Source organism: Falco punctatus, assembly GCF_963210335.1.
Source record: "Falco punctatus genome assembly, chromosome: 2".
Lineage (NCBI taxonomy): Eukaryota > Metazoa > Chordata > Aves > Falconiformes > Falconidae > Falco > Falco punctatus.
Genome location: NC_137581.1, coordinates 57,535,062 through 57,551,926, shown reverse-complemented (window position 1 = coordinate 57,551,926; position 16,865 = coordinate 57,535,062). Strand labels below are relative to the sequence as shown.

Here is a 16,865-nt window from a genome sequence, read left to right as displayed (position 1 = left end):
ACCTAGACATCTTTTAAATACCTCCAGGGATGGTGACTCAGCTGCTTCCCTGGGCAGCCTGTTCCAGCGCTTGACAACCCTTTTGGTGAAGAAATTTTTCCTAATACCCAATCTAAACCTCCCCTGGCACAACTTGAGGCTGTTTCCTCTTGTCCTATTTGGTAAGAGACCGACATCCACCTTGTTACAACCTTCTTTCAGGTACTTGTAAGAGAGCAAGTCATTCCAGAGCATTTAATCAGAAGAAAAGGCTTTATAAGGCTAAAAGTTTATGAACACTGCTAAAATGGAGAATGGCACTTAGCATGGCATGTGAGACTCATACGCATGTCTCCCACCTGCCTTCCTAGCTTTACTGAGCTCATTGGAGTAGCATGCTTGGTCTATAGCCAATGCACCAGCTGCAGTGGGTTGTCTTCTCTCTCCTTGCTGCTCCTCAACAGCAGACTAGTGTCTTGGTTCCTCCTTGTCCTACCTTAAACAGAAACTCATTGCATAACCCAAACGTGTGGACTTCTGTGCTCACAGTGCAGGAAGTCAAAAAGTCTGACTATAAAGTCCACAGTAAAACCTAAAATACAAAGCATCTGGTGAAGGAACAAGACAAAACTGTGTGGCACTAGCAGAAGATAGGTATATCTTCTGCATATAGCTGCCAAGAAACTTACTGTGGACCAGTAACTGGTCAGAGCAAACGTGAAAATTCAATTCTTCATCAGTATAAAGAGATGGAAAGCCAGACTCAGCGGTGAAGAGCACCAAGTGTACACTGGCAATCTATCTTGTTACCTCCACATCTGTTAGGATTTCAGTGCCACTCCCGTTCTTCTCTCCCTTGACTTACTACTACATTTATAAATCAATTAGATGGAAGTATAAGAAACTTTAAACGCTGTGATCAGTTTTAACAAATTTTCAAGAAGTTTTATCCAGTGAGAAAGAGATGCCTATTTGCATATTTCCAATAAACCCAGAATGGAGACATTTGTAGTTAAAATAGGTCTTATGATTCAGTCTGGTTTAGTGTCATACTCATCTTAATGTCAAGTATTTCCAAAGAACTTCCTCTTTAGCTGGTTCATATGCAGAACTTGATATATATTATTTTAAAACCCCCAAACTCTGACAAAGTATAAAGTAACTTTTTACACCATTTTTGTTACAGACATGTAGTGAGTTTCTAGTGCTTAAGGAAGCAAACCAACTTTGTTTATTCAATGAAGATATGATGATCTCATATCACAACTTCAGCACTGTACATCAAAGGGCTACCTTCCCCAAACAGATGAGCCTCCAGAATAATTTAGGTTCCAAAAAGTCACCACAGAAGGACACTGTAGTTAAGTTTACACCTGCAACTTCATCCACCATATCATATGAGGCACAACACTAGGCAGAGGCAATGGAGTATGCTGGAAATTAGCATGCTGCAGAAAAAAGTGTGCTTGCATGTTTCCAGCTTCTTAACACCATGGCTTACTACTAGTCCTTCACATGAAGTGTCCTAACCTCTTCCCACCGCTGCATAAAGCCCAACTTCCCCTACCCTTTCCTCACGTCCCTCCAAAATTGTTCACTTTTTAGAAAAAGGAAGTAGCTGTAGTTACTCTTTTATATTAGGTAAACCAAATACAGAAGCCCTCCAACATTTTACATGACAAAGAAACATACACTCCACTACTGAGATATTTAAAATCACCGTACTTGATTAACACTAAAAAAAGGAAAGCAAATGGAAAAAACAGCAGGCAGATTGGTGTAGAAGAAAAATTATGTTGGAAATTATTTTGCCTAATGGTTATAACTTGACAGCAAATAATTATTTTGTTCTGAATAATTTAAATATATTCATTACCTGTATTCAAGACTTTGCTGTTTTCAGATACCAAAAAATTGAAAGCAAACAGCAGCGTTCTTAAGGGGAAGTGACATTGTTATCCCTATCTTATCTGCTTTATCCTTAGTATGCTTCAAATTCTATACAACTAGAACCAAAACAAGAGGTTAAAATTTGTGCTGAGATTCTGTCTTTATCTTGATTAAAGAAACACATTTAGCAAACAAAAGAGATTGTGTGAAAACCACCCAACAAATAAACTCACTGCATGTGTATTTTCAACCTGTAGTTATAACCTCCAATGTAATTTTAACACAACAGATTGTTTTGTTTCGGTTTTGTTTGAGGAAATACTTTGTAAGAGTATAAACAGCCTTTTGCAATGGTTAGCTTGACATAAAAATAAGATAATAACAAACTAATTCTCTTCAATTTGCTTCCCAGTTGACTGGGCTCACAGATTTTCCAGATACCTTGAATTTTTTTTTTCAGAGTGCATCAATGCTGTCTTCATTGGTCAGGTGCAATCATTATGATATCCCAATCATTCTTTGTGTACGTGCAAGCATGACTGCACTGCCATTTCAGCACAGTACATATATTCTTAACTTGTACTTGTGACCTAAGGATAGGTTCCCTCGTGTCTCTGCTAGAGTTCTGCAGGTGACTCTCACCATACTGTTAACCAAACCTCTTTACATAAAAGATCACGATTGGATTTATCTGCCCCAATGGAGATGTCCGTAATTTAAAAGCCTACTTATGAGCTGGTTGTTTAAAGTTGGTTGCCTAGTCACCAGAGAGAAATGGACACTGTTAAGATGTGACTCATCCTCTGGCAGACATCTCCGAAGTACCCTCACAGCTAAATTACTCTCACAGGTTCCCTCTCTAAGCAATGGTAACACTGCAGCCATGATGGTGTACGTGTACAGGCCAGAAAAACTTGAGAGAAGCAATCTACCTCTTCCTGAACTAGCTGGCATAGCTGAGCAAGTAGACCAGATTTTGGGCGCACATACTCCTCAACTCTGAGGAAGAAACTAAAAACCTAGAAGTGAAATACAAACTGAAAACTAAAATCCACTTTCCTACAGGATCTCAGAAGCCGTGGATACAAAAGAGAAAGTACCTTATGACACATTATTACCCTCTCTCCTCCTTTCACACTATTTTCTCCTTCTTCCAGAACTGGAATAAGTTCCAGGATTCAACTACTTTTCTTCTTAGATGCTTTAACTGATACAGGAGGGAGTGTTATCAGCTTAGTCAGTTGCCATGTGTCTACATCTAGCTACCTAGACGTCAGCAAGGTGTCTAAGCTCCCACCACACAGGAGATTTAAGTCGTTACAGTCCGTAGAACACAGAGACACTCGTCTCAAATTAAGTCATCTACAGTCACTGAACTCAATATTGACCACTGCCCACATGCAAATACCTCGCATTAGTTTTGAGTGGGATTCAGCACATCTGTTAGCATACATATGGATATCTGCACCTGTCCTAAAGTTAGGAGACACTGACAATCCTTCTTGTTCATTCCCTAATCTCTGTTATTCTATTGCTTCTCCATTTCTTATTTCAGACTATGCACTTCACAACCTACGTGCTGAGCTTCCTGAACTGCGTGGCCAGCAGGTTAAGGGAAGTGATCCTTCCTCTTGTCTCAGCATCAGCGAGGCTTCAGCTGGAGTAGTGCATCGAGATCTGCACGCCCTGCGACAGGAAAGACATGGACTTGCTGGAGCAAGTTCAGTGCAGGGCCACGAAGATGATGAAGGGACTGGAGCATCTTTCACATGAGGAGAGGCTAAGAGAAGTGGGACTGTTCAGCCTGGAGAAGAGAAGGCTCAGGGGGATTTTATCAAAATATATAAATGCCTGAAGGGAGAGAATGAAGAGGACACAGTCAGGCTTTTCTTAGTGGTGCCCAGTGACAGGACCAGAGGCAATGGGCACAACCTGAAACACGGGACGTTCCCTCTGAAAATCAGGAAACACTCTGTCACTGTGAGGGTGACTGAGCACTGGCACAGGCTGGTCAGAGAGGTGGTAGTCTCCATCCTTGGAGACATTCAAAAGCCATCTGGACCAGGACAGGCTCGGGGCTGATCTGCTGGAAAGCAGTTTTGCAGAGAAGGACCTGGGAGTTCTAGTGGACAGCATGTTGCCCACAGGCCAGCAGTGTGCCCTGGTGGCCAAGGCGGCCAGCGGTACCCTGGGGTGCATCAGGAGGATTGTGGCCAGCAGGTTGAGGGAGGTGATCCTCCCCCTCTACTCTGCCCTGGTGAGGCCACATCTGGGGTACTGTGTCCCATTCTGGGCTCCCCAGTTCAAAAGAGACGGGAACTGCTGGAGAGGGTCTAGCAGAGGGCTACAAAGATGATGAGGGGAGTGGAGCACCTGCCTTAAGAGGAAAGGCTGAGAGAGCTGGGGCTGTTCAGCCTGGAGAAGACTTGAGAGGGGACCTTATCAATGTATACAAGTATCTTAAAGGCGAGTGTCAAGAGGATAGGACTAGGCTTTTTTTAGTGGTGGCCAGCACCAGGACAAGGGGCGGTGGGCATAAACTGAAACACAGAAGTTCTACCTGAATAGGAGAAAAAACTTCTTATTTAAATATTTTAAAACTGTCTTATTTGAATATTTTAAAACTGTCTTATTTGAATTTCACACTTCTAATAATTTTTGCCTTCACTATAGCTTTTCATAATTCCATATTTAAAAGAATGAATTTAAAATTTGATTTCAGTTATTGCAAATAATTAAATTTTACCTATCGTGAACTCCAATTGAAATATTGCTTGGCTATATAAATCAACAGCATAAAAACTAATTAATGCATAGCTTTCACATATTTTGTAAATGATCCAAAATCAATCCTATTAGACTGACGCTCTTGTCTGTCACCAGAGCACTTCCACAAGACATTTAACTAGATGTAAGTAGACTTACCTGAATCACCATTTATAATTACACAAAGAATTCAAGGAGTATCATACTCTGACGTTGACTAAAGACCTACACAAGACTAAATGTGGATGACCGGAGGATGTCCAGGCTAACTGGAAGATGAAGGACACGTGGCAGGACATGAATGTGAAGGTAACTGCATCCTACATTATCAGGCTCTGATCAAAGATTCTCAAGAAAGTCAGCACATATTTAATACTAATTTTAAGTACGTAGAAGGGCTGATATTTTAAGTGTGAATACTGCACTGTGGGGTAATACAAATGCTTCTGCATTCCCTTCAAAACATTTTTTATAACAAAAAGAGTTCAGTAAGGATCATTCAAAATAATTTAAGAAAGATGTGGAAGAGGAAGAACAACAACAAGAAAAATCAATGAATCTTAGGTCTGATCAGATGTTAACTACATCATGTTATTTTTTAAGACAAGAACTACAAAAATGAAAGTCTAGTATAAGTATTTTGTTCCCCATCCCAATCACATCCTACCCTATAAATGCCAATCTTAAGGGAAAGGAATTCACTACAGAAAAAACACCTCAGCTGAACAATTAGCTAACGGAAAGGATGAATAAAGTTCTTAACAAACAGAACTCAAAACAATCTAAAGTACAGTCAGAAGCATTTAACAACAGACACCTGCAATCTATGCAAAACCAAGTTAACTTCAAAATCATGAATAAGAACTAAAGCAGTCAAAAATCAGAATTTAAATTCAAACCATGCACTCAACGCTGTCTGCACTATCTTAACCCTAAGCCTTTAAAGTACATGTTCTAAATTACAGATTCTCTATAGTTTTCCAGTATCTGAAGTATAAAAAGTGCAACTTTTCATATGATCTGAGAAAAGCAAATGACTGTAGCATAGAAACAACGTAGAAGGCTGTTGCGCTTGGCTTAGTGAAATCTGCAAAGTAAACAAGGTTTTAGAAACTTCAGCGTTTGTAAGGTTAAGACAATTTCAACTTCTTAAGATCTGAACTGAACTCTACACAAATTCAAAGCAGCTCACAGAAGACTTGGGGTATTCCAAATTTTGAACTTTATGCAATGCAGGGCACCTTGCAAACAAACAAACGACACTTGATAAGAAAAAAGAGGCTGCAACACTAAAGTCACAGAAAGGGCCCGAAAGATACCTTTTCCCTATGAAATAACCTAGCTACATGGTTAGCAGTAACCCTGGCATGTGACCTGTATGACAACAACATCATACTAATGAGTGGAGGGAACTGCATGTCCTAGAGGGCATATCTCATCTGTTGGTACCAACTTGAATTTACCTCTTGAAGCAGGTATGTGGTAGCTATGATTGAGTAAGCCTTAACATGCCCCTCAAATTTCAATCCTGCAAAAGTATAGCAATGAGAAATGTAAGCTGAGTACCCAAGAGATTTTAAAGGGGGAGAAAATAATGGAGAGAACATGGGCTGATATGTATGTGTCCAATGAAACATTCAAGTGCATACCATTTACTAAGGTGTTTTGACTGTTTTAAAGAAAAAAATAGTAGGGAAACTGCTTCTGGCCTTCACTAAACTGAATGATATGCATTATATGGAAGCACTTCTGTGAACAACTGTTTAAAGAATTTCTGGCTTAAAGTCAAATTAGTGACTTGGGTGAGCACAGAAATCAATCTCCAGTGCCATATCTTGTACCTGGAAAGTCAGATCCTGTTTCATCTGAGAGTGTTCATTACATGTTAAAAATACAAATTGTGTGAATTTAAATAAACCTAAACTGGGAACATGGTGAAGAGAAAGTAGAAACTGACAATTCAGAAATCATATTGGCACCATCCATTTTAATACTCCACATAAGCAGAAGTGCAACAAAAGCTAAACTGCAGAACAGCATCATATACAGTCATGAGTGTCTAAGTGATCTTTCGAGCTAAACATACAGACAGTGAAGTATCTAACAGGCAATGAACTAGTGACTGAGTATCACACCTAGCTGACTTGGTGTTCATGCATTTACTCAGCCTTTTTGTTAAAATGCAAGAAAATGTGATTCAACAAAGGTATCGTATGTTAGAAAATGTCAAAAGCAGTAAGAATTACAAAAACACACAGGCTGACACAGAATGACTTAACACTGATTTGACAACCTGTGTATTTCTGTAATTGTACATGTACATATGTTATCAACTACCCACACCTGTAGTGCTAAAAGGTGCGTTCATAGTGTTTCATATCTTTCTTCAGTTTATTCAATATACCATGAAACTTTACTCCTTTATCAAGTTCTCTCAAAAGATGCCAGATTATAATTTCTAATAGAGAAGGAAAAGAGGCTTCTTATTCACAGAAGTGTGACAGACATGCTGTGCAAAAACCAGCTGAAACTCACTACATTAACTTCTTTCCAAATTGTAGCACTTATTACAAAACTGTAGAGTGCAGCTCTTGCTACAGAAAAAATTGAGACTGAAAACGTATCACCACTGATGATGACTTAATTCATGCCAACTGAAGCAATATGAAAACCAAATGATTTTTTTAAGCCTTCCTGCGACAGAGAAAGCTCTGTTTATTCTTATGGACTTTTACCTATGTAAAACATACTGTCAATCCGCAATCAAAAATATATCATTTATGAAAAAGAATCCTAAGAAAGTTGCATTATACAGATAAAAAACCCTGTATGTTAAAAGGGAATTTAAATAACAACTGCATAATATATTCTGAAAAAAAAAATGAGCTGTTTTTTGTAAATCTGTATAACCAAGTATACGTACAGTTTCTACTACCAGTAAAGGAGGAGTTAAAATGCCTTTCCTTTTCTGTCCTTTCCTTTCCTCTCTAATGAACACCTGTTCAAAAGGAAGGGCTATTAAAAGAGCCAGAAAAGTAACAGGAAGGGTCGTGCATGTGGAGGAAGTTACAGATCCTTAGGGGGGCATAGAGGCTTGGGCTGATCGCCAGGACAGAGAAATTCTGGCTTGTTACTTGCACCATTTTCATTGATACGTATGGTCAGACCAAATTGCTGAGCAGACTTCCCTATTTACTACTGCTGGGTCACTCCTTTTAGTTACCCTGCAAGCTCACAGAATATTTTGGAACAGTCAGTGCAAATGGTGAGAGACCAAACTACTACATTACAGCAGCAATATGTGAAGTGTCCACAGGCACTTCACTCTGAGCTTACCACAAAATAGTAGGTTCTAAATAGCAAGGGCACAATTTAAGCTCTTCTTAAGATTGCATCAATTGAATAATGAGCTGCTTTGGAAATGGTGGCACTTTATCTGTTTGAAAAGCAGACAGTCTTTTGAACCAAGAAATCAGGGTCTGAACTCCTAATTTCTAAGTTTGTAAATTTTTAAAAAGAAGCTTATCTGTACTAAATCTTCCAGATTGTTAATCTGTTTGAGTGCTAAGTGCCTTAGTGCTAAGAACAGAGTTGGAAGGAAAAAGACAGACCACACTATCTGATTGGTGTGAAGAAAGTGATTTTGCATCCTGATGGTTGTTATCATAGTGAGAAACAGCTACAGATGTCCTAGGAAAACAGAAAAACATGAAAAAATCCTCACAACAAAGTTGTTAAAAGTTGCTTTTTGGAATAAAATCTTGAGGCTTGCTGACAACTGAAGAAGAAATAAACAGTAGGGTAAACATTTCTACCATTTCTTCAACAGTCTTATTTATAGTTGTGGGTCTAAAGCTATATCCATGGCAGTAAAAGTAATCTTAGGGGCTCAGAGAGCTGCGGCACCCTGCAAATATTACCCAGCTCTTTTGTCGTCTGTCAGTTTATCACCAGCCAGCCAGTGCTTTACACCTTCGGAAGTTAAAGATGAAAACTTTATACTTACCATCACAAATAAAAACATTACTCAGAAATTTCTGTTCTTTTTGAATCCAAGTACACTGTGCTGATTATATACACAACAGTTTTTTAAGCAACACATTTTTTTTAAAACAGCAAGACTTACCAATCCACTTAAGGCTAAAATCCAGATGTAGGAACCAGAGGTTACAAGCTAGAAGACAAGAACAGTGATTTAGAATTTTTACAAAGCTGCTGTTGTATGAACTACTATGTTGCAGTATTGTATAGGCTAGGTGCTTATGACTACAATGGGAGAAGTTAGACATTTATCTCTGTGAAAATTCGGTTTAACATTAAAAAAAGATGTATTCCAGAAGTAGAAGTGGAAAAAACACAGGGATCCAACAATTGTTCTCCTTCTACAGAACAATACATTTTATTTTCATATAGTATACCAAGTATAACAGGATGTCAGTTATAGGCTGCACAGAAAAACAAGTCTGAAAGATAGACTGAAGCAAAGGAAATGACTCAGCAGCAACAGGAGAAGAGTTCCAAGTGGGGCAGGCAGTGCAAGTGAAGCTCTCGGACGTGCAGTCATGGAGAGATTAAACATGAGCATCAGAACCAAAGAAATAAATTTCTCACCCAGCAGCATAACTGTCGACATGAAATCATAGAAATAGGTCTGAATGAATTATTAAAAAGATCCTGATAAGCCAACAGGACAGCCCATCATTTCTAGTAAAGTATATGATTAATCACCTGGAAAAGGTTATTACCAACTGCAAGAAAGGGCTGAAAATTAGACTGATACTGGTTACCAAACTAGTTCTGCACAATGCCGACTGAATCACAAGAACACCTCCTCTCTAGTCTTCTGACTATGGAAAGAGTGACTTGAGATAAGGGCAGAGTTTACAAATAAGGAGAAGGCAAGTGATTTTTCCCTCAGCCTCTGTGTGACAGCAGCAACCATTCTGTACGCAGCAGGGAAAGCAGAAGTACAGAGATTAGTAACAACAGTGATCTGTACTGGAGGTGGTGTTTGTACGAAAGCAAAAGGCAAAAGACAAAGGCAAAAAAATGGAAAAGAGCTTAGACAATATCCCAGCTTTCCCAAAGACCAGAATAATAGTGGTATTGATGGGTTCGGAAGAGAAGTAACAAGGTTTCTGAAAGATCAAGAAAATAAGGTGTTAGAGCAGAAACTGAAGGAGTCCAAAGGCTGAACAGCAAAAGGGATGAATGAAATGTTCACTAGAGCATGAGTCTATATTCTGAAACTGGCCATTCATTCTAAAATACTCTCTACCACACTTCACATAACTATGGTGCTTTCCACTGCTACTCCTAGAGCTATTTTTGAGTCCCTGGAATATATAAAAATTAGTATAATTTCTCATAAGTCTGCACATCTCCTGTTTCATAATTCAGATTGTGACAAGACTGTCCCTTCATTTCTAGGCTGCTGGGGGTTTTCTGTTGTTTTTTTGAGCAACACTGCTTTTCTGTGGCAAAAATATAGATAAGGTACCAAGTACTTATATTTTTGCACTCATATTTAACATAATGCTACATGATATTGCTGTGCTCTGTGTTCACTATTTTAAATTACCTGTGACATGGTAATGCTTGATATACAGATAATATTAATTTACATCAGTGGAACTAAGCCAAAGCTTTGATTATTTACCAACAGTCTTACCACAGAAAAACACTGTATTCTACAGACAAGGGGAAAATAAACAAGATCAAGAATATAAGCAAATGAGAAAGGTGAAAGTCACAAATGCCTTAGCATCAGGTTCTGTTTTCATCTGTTTTCATCTAGTTAATTTTGTTGACCAAAAACAGCAACGAAAAATTGTAGAATTGTCTCATTTTATTTTCCTGTGCAAGACAATCAAGACAGAAGACAATGGAAGAACAGATCACTTGCCCACCACTTCAACAAGTAGAAATGCATACTAGCAACATGTTTTTCAATATTTTAGTTGATGGGACTGTCACTAGCTAAACATATGTGGAATCATACATGTGGAAACATCAAGATTCATAGATGAACATCCAGAAATACTAACTACTACATTAGTAATTCATTAAAAGGTGAACAAGCAAGTACATACCATACCTGTAAACCCAGTATATAAACCAGTGTCTTGTTTGTGATAGAAAAGTGGCCTAATACTTGTGTCACCTGCACTCTTGGAATGGAGGAATAAAATGGTACAAACAGCGCAAACACAGGACCCAAGCTGCAAAAAGGAAGATACAGATGGTTAATAAGACTGATAGTAGCAACAGTAATGCAAAACAATCAAGTGTAATTAATCTTAAGTACATAACAATCAAAATGTAATACCATCTTGTAAAAAAAGGTCTTCCTTGGGAACCAGTGATCAGATAACGTGTGGCATTCAGGACAATAGATTCATTAGCAAATAAGAACAGGTGACAAAAAGTATCTTATTTCCAAATGTTTAGGACTGGAGGCAGCAGAGAAGGCAATGTATTTAGTCTAATAGCAGGCTGTTTCTATAAAATACAGCACACAAAAAGATCAGCAGTAGTCTCCTGCATCAGAACAAAACCTCTTCAATTCAAATGGATAAATATAAGGATTATAGCTTTCCCAAAAGGTTATAGAAACCACTTCACTTATGAAGTTAAGCTCCTAATATTTACCCAGGCTTAAGCTGTTACAGGATTGTCAGCAGACAAAGATGTGAGTATCGACAGTTCCATTTAACTTCCCTTTGCCGTTGACTTCCATGGCCCTACAAATAACTTTCTTTAGGGTCCTCACCTTAACCACAGTAAGTTTATAAAGTTTCTAAAACCTCATTGGAAGCAGTGTCATAGAATTTAAGACTCAAGCACCTTTTACAATGACCAGATACCTAGACTGAACTTGTGAACATAAACTAGTGCATTTCATCCATATACCCAGATACAAAGCCTGTGTTCCTCATGATAAAACACCCAGAAAACGAAACCATTTATTAAAACCAGGAGAGGCTGCAGCAGAACCAATGCCAAAGGCATGCATATGGGAGATTCTAGAAGAAAAACACTTCCTAGGATGGAGAAGGGCAAGAAAAAATGGTCACTTCAGGTGGACATGACCTGCTCCACTGGCAGAGCTGTGGTGGTGGTGACCTCCAGGCAGCAAGCTGCAGGCAGCAGGCAGGGAGAGGCTCACATCTACCCCAGCTGAATCCTCGCTCGTGGTTCTGTGCTGTCTGGTGTCCGACAGGCATGGGATGCTGCACGGCATAACTTTTCACTGCTCACCAACTTATCAAAACTTTCAAGAGTTGCAGTTTCCACAGGCCTTTACATGAAAGGGATCTTATTATATGTGAATTATCAGCAGGAATTGTGCAATGGCACAAACCAAGACGTAAATAACTTGAAATTTTTGCTCAAAAATAAATTTCCCTTCTGGAGGAACTACTGATAGGAGTAATACCATGTGAAATGATGGTCTGAATAATAAAGCATTTCCTGAATAACTGCCAAATGCAACACCCACAGCTATAAAAAAACCCTTCAAATATTATTTTTACTCATTTAGTGGGCTGTCGCCTAAGAGCGTTTTGTTATCATTTTGTTTGTTATATTTGAAGTTTACTTGCTGAAAAGCTTCCTCTCTGAGGACTTATGTACAGTTTAATTATAGAAACATTTTTAGTACCATCCGTTTAATACACAGTCAGATGCACTTGAAAGTATAGAGAACATTAACTAAGGAACTACTGAAAAATGTTCAATCTTGCATATAATCCTTCTTACACAAACAAAACCCCACCCACCTGTATAAACACACACAACACATTCTTAAAACAAATCATAATTAAGTTGTAGGATTTGATAGGCACAGCTGTAAGAGCGCCACATACAAAAATAATTCCTCATTAGAAGTGCTTCCATTGTAGACGATATTCACTGAAGTAAATTAGGTTTTGTAAGTGAAGAGAGAAGAAAAAACAAAGACAAAATACCTCTTCCTTTCTTCGAAAAGTAATTTTAAATGATTTCTTTCTACTTTTACTAAATGACCTGAGGGAGTACCAAAACTGTGGCATGCTTTTTAGGTTTTATTCCTCCTGTGATGAATAGCGACTCAGACACCGATTTCACATGCAAGAGCGCACTCGATAAGATGGGAAAGTACAAAAAGGAAATCCCCACCACTGCAAGTATGTTTTAAAAAGAGATGAGAGAATGTTGAAAGGTTCCTTAAATGTCAATATTCATCACAAACGTCAACAGAGACTATAGAAAGCACCACCCAAGTCCAGGGTAGTAATCCATGTAATCCAAAGCTCAGTGTCTGATGCTGCTCAGTACCTGACCATCTAGAGGACCAGAGGAAACCCAGTGATGGACTTTTTCTCCTAAAACAGCAAGTTCGTAGGCACCACAGACGTATGCCTCCAAAGACATCAGGTTTTGGTTTTTTAAACAGAGTTCACATCTAGCATAAACAGGTATTACACAAATACTGACTCCGGCATCTTTTTTTAGAATTTCAAAACTAACGCCCTTGTACAGGTGACTCCACTGTGTGAAAATTTATTCCAATTAATTTTAAACTTTCGCCCTCAACTTCCATTATATAATTCTGTACTTTTATTTTGCAAATTTCAATTAATCTTTTCTGCTGCCTTCAGAATTTTCTGTACATTACTCATGCCTTGTTTCAGATTATCTATATGGAAACGCTGCTTACCTACGGCAGGTCTATCAGAGAAGTTATCTACATAACAATACTAGAATATGACTGATGTAGTAAGGGACAAGAAACTGATGGCAAAGGAATATATGGACCCACTGCCTGGTGGAGAAATGGACCTAGTGTCAAAGGACATGAAAAAAGCCAAGGTACTTGATGCCCTTTTGGCCTCAACTTTCACTGGTTAGTTTTGCCCTCAGACCTCCCAGTTTCCTGAGCCTCCTGTGGGACTGAAGCAACACCTGCTGTAGAGGAAGACAGTTAGGAAGCTCTTGAGCCCAACTGGCCACACAGGAGTCAACAGGACCAGATGGGATGTACCTCAGGGTGCTGAGGGAGATGGCTGATGTTACTGTCACTGAAACATCGTGATGATCAGGGCAGGTTCCCGATGACTGGAAAAATGCAAATGTCATACCCATCTTCAAAGAGGGCAAGAAGAGGATTCAGGTAGCTACAAGCCTCACCTCTGTCCCTAGGAAAGTTACAGAGCAGATCTCCTAGAAGCCACTGTCAGCCACATGATGGACAAGGCGATTGCTAACATCCCATATGGATTTACCAAGGGTGACTCTGGTGCTGTGGACAAGGAAGGGGAAGGCACCGAATGCTACACATTCTGACTTTAGGATGGCCTTTGACTCGGTCTCCTCTTGAGTCCCTGAAGAAAAACTGGGGAGAGATGGACTGAATAAGCAGATTTGAGGGAAACTGGCTGCACTGCTGGACTCAAAGGGTTCTGACCAGCAGTAAAAAGTCCAAGCAGCAGCCAGTTACTAGCAGCTTCCCTCGGGGATCCACACTGGGGCCAACACGATTTATTGTCTTTATCAACGACCTGGATGATGGGCAGAGCGTGCTCTCAGCAAGCTGGTGAATAACATCAAATCGGAGGGAGCAGCCAATACTTTGGAGAGCAGGACCACGTTCAGATATTCCTTGATAGGCTGGAGAAATGGGCTAACAGGAACCGTACAGAATTCAACAACAGCAACTGCAGAGTCTTCCACCTGCGTTCAAATAATGCTGTGCAATGGTATAGACTGGCTAGAAAACAGATTTGCAGACAAAGAGCTTGGGAATTCTTTGAATACTAATCAGCAGTTCATCCTTGCAGGAAAGGTCAATTGCATACACAGCCGCATTATCAAGTGTGTAGTCACCAGGCCAAAAGAAGTGATTGCTCAGCACTTCTGAGCCTGAACATGAATTATTGTGTCTACTTTTGGGCTCCTCTCTTTGAGAGGCATTCATACACTGCAGCAAGTCCAGCTGAGGGTAATGATGGTCCAGTACTGTACCAGGTTTCCCATAGCTAGAACCCCATCCTCAGAGATACAGCCTGAGCACACAGCCCCAAGTAACCTGTTCTTGTTGGATGTGATTTGAACCCAGGGTTGAGCTAGATGACTGCCACAGGTCCTGTCTAACATAAGCTATTCTGTTCTTCTGTGAATAATCAAAGCCGTGTTCCTGAAGCTCACAATCACTGGAGGGATTTCTGTTCCCGTGTTTCACTAGACAGGTACAAACATCCATCCATGTACTGTCAATAAAAGGACTTGTTCTTAACTATTTTAGTTATGTTAATTAATTGGTAACATACAGTCAGATTCAACATGTACCAGTGGAAAACACACTCTTATTGAAGGACTACTAAAATTCCCTCCTTTCCTTCACTTCTCTCTCTTCCTCTTGTTTTTCCTTTTTCCCTCATCCCTTTTAATTTCCTTTCCTCTCCTCTCCCCTATTTCCTTTCCTTTTCCAGAGGCTTTCATCCTGGCCTAGGCATCAGGAACACCCTTTCAAGTGCCATGATTAACTTCTACTAGAAACTTGACATGTCTGTGTGCAAAGAAGGGCCATAGACACAAACACACGCTGACTCTAAACTGAGTTTATGACCACTTAATGTTTGGGAAGTTAATTTCAGTCATGTGGGTTACAGCACAAAATTTTCAAAAAAACCAGAAAACTCTAAAACCTGAAAGATAAAATTCTAGAGTTTGAACACTCTATATGAAAACCATGTCCATCCCAAAGGTGAACTGTAATAGCAGGCTCTACAACAATTATATCCTCATTTCAAAGAGCATGTTAACTTCCAACATTTGCAGTGAAAAAAGAACACAGCAGACCAGAGAGTAACATTCTACATTGTATGAAGTGATGAGATTGGTTTTGTACAGAGAAAAAAAAAAAAACACCAACTTGAAGAAACCTTAAAAAAAATAAACCAGAGATGTAGAAAGTTCTGGCAGAGAAGAAAGAATCAGGGGCAAACACTTCTTTTAAGAGAAATACTCCACTTAGATTTTAAAAGGATGAACACTAAATGTAGATCAAAATAATATATTTTAACATCAGTAAATATACGCACAAAATACAGAAAAAATAGTTCTAAAGATGTATGAACAAACTGGTAGAAAGCAAATTTTATTTCTGCAAAATACCTGCTGTTGTCAATTCAAGTTCCGTGGGATTAAGCATGCAGAAAAAACCTGCTATTTTGTTCAGAGTGACTCACTACACTTACTAATTGCGGTGCTGTATTTTTCTTCATTTAAGTTCTTCATAAAAAACATTAACCTGACAAATTCACAACCATGTATTTTTTTTTTTAGGGACTAAAAATACCAGTTAGAAAAGCAGCTGCAGATAATACAGAGCATGTAAACAACATACTTGTAATTCAAGTTTTTAAGTTACTTCAGTGCTCTGTGTTCTACAGGCTGTTCAGACACTGCCATATTACACCTAAGGTGCCAGCCTTTATTCTGAAAATGTTAAACATTCTCAATAACAACCCTTAAAATTAGGTAACTCCCTGGAATATGACTACCCCTGATAGTTGGGATCCTCTGCCTGGTGGAGCCCAGGACTCAAAGGAACCATCTATTCCACCCAACAATTTCTCTACACACCAGTGGGACAGCCCAGCGCCTGAGGCCTCTAAATGCAGCATTAGGATACATTACCAAATACTCATGTATCTAACTGCCATTATTCCACAGGAATGCAGGAAGAAAGTGGGGAAAAAAACCCCAAGAAAAAATCTGAAGATTTTGTACATTTTGAAGGGACAAAAAAGGTTACTCCTATCCACGGATATCTCAGCATAACCACTGCAACATTGGGTTCATCAAAATACGCAACCAACCAACCAACCTAACGCTTTACAATCCACTCATGAAGACATGTCAGACACCTACCTCTCCTAAAAAATCCTTTATTTCTTTAATGCCAAGACTACCTAACAATCTGTTTTGTAAACTGCTCAGCTCTATCATAAACCAGTTTTCAAGTTCCTCTCCCTTCCTATTGGTGAGCTAATCCACACCTTTCCTTTTCTGCTGGCTACAATCTTTCTCCCAGTTTCAGTTTTAATTTAGTCATCATTAATAAAATGATAACATATGTAATCATTACTCTTTAGCTTTTCCTAAAAAGGCCTGTTAATCCTATCTCCCCTCAACCTTTGTCATGCAAAGCTGATTTACGGTACCTGACCATTTCTATTCTAACA

The 16,865-nt window shown here is 39.1% G+C and overlaps 1 protein-coding gene across 3 annotated transcripts in view; it reads right to left on the bottom strand.

Annotated features, from left to right (window-relative positions):
* UBAC2 (UBA domain containing 2) overlaps positions 1–16,865 on the bottom strand; it is a 101,078-nt gene that overhangs the window by 22,246 nt on the left and 61,967 nt on the right. For all 3 annotated transcript variants that reach the window (XM_080376290.1, XM_080376292.1, XM_080376291.1), the window contains exons 5-6: positions 10,733–10,856; positions 8,762–8,809 (exon numbers count right to left, since the gene is read on the bottom strand). In XM_080376290.1, coding sequence (XP_080232416.1) covers positions 8,762–8,809; positions 10,733–10,856 — 172 coding nt within the window. The remainder of the gene's footprint in view (positions 1–8,761; positions 8,810–10,732; positions 10,857–16,865) is intronic.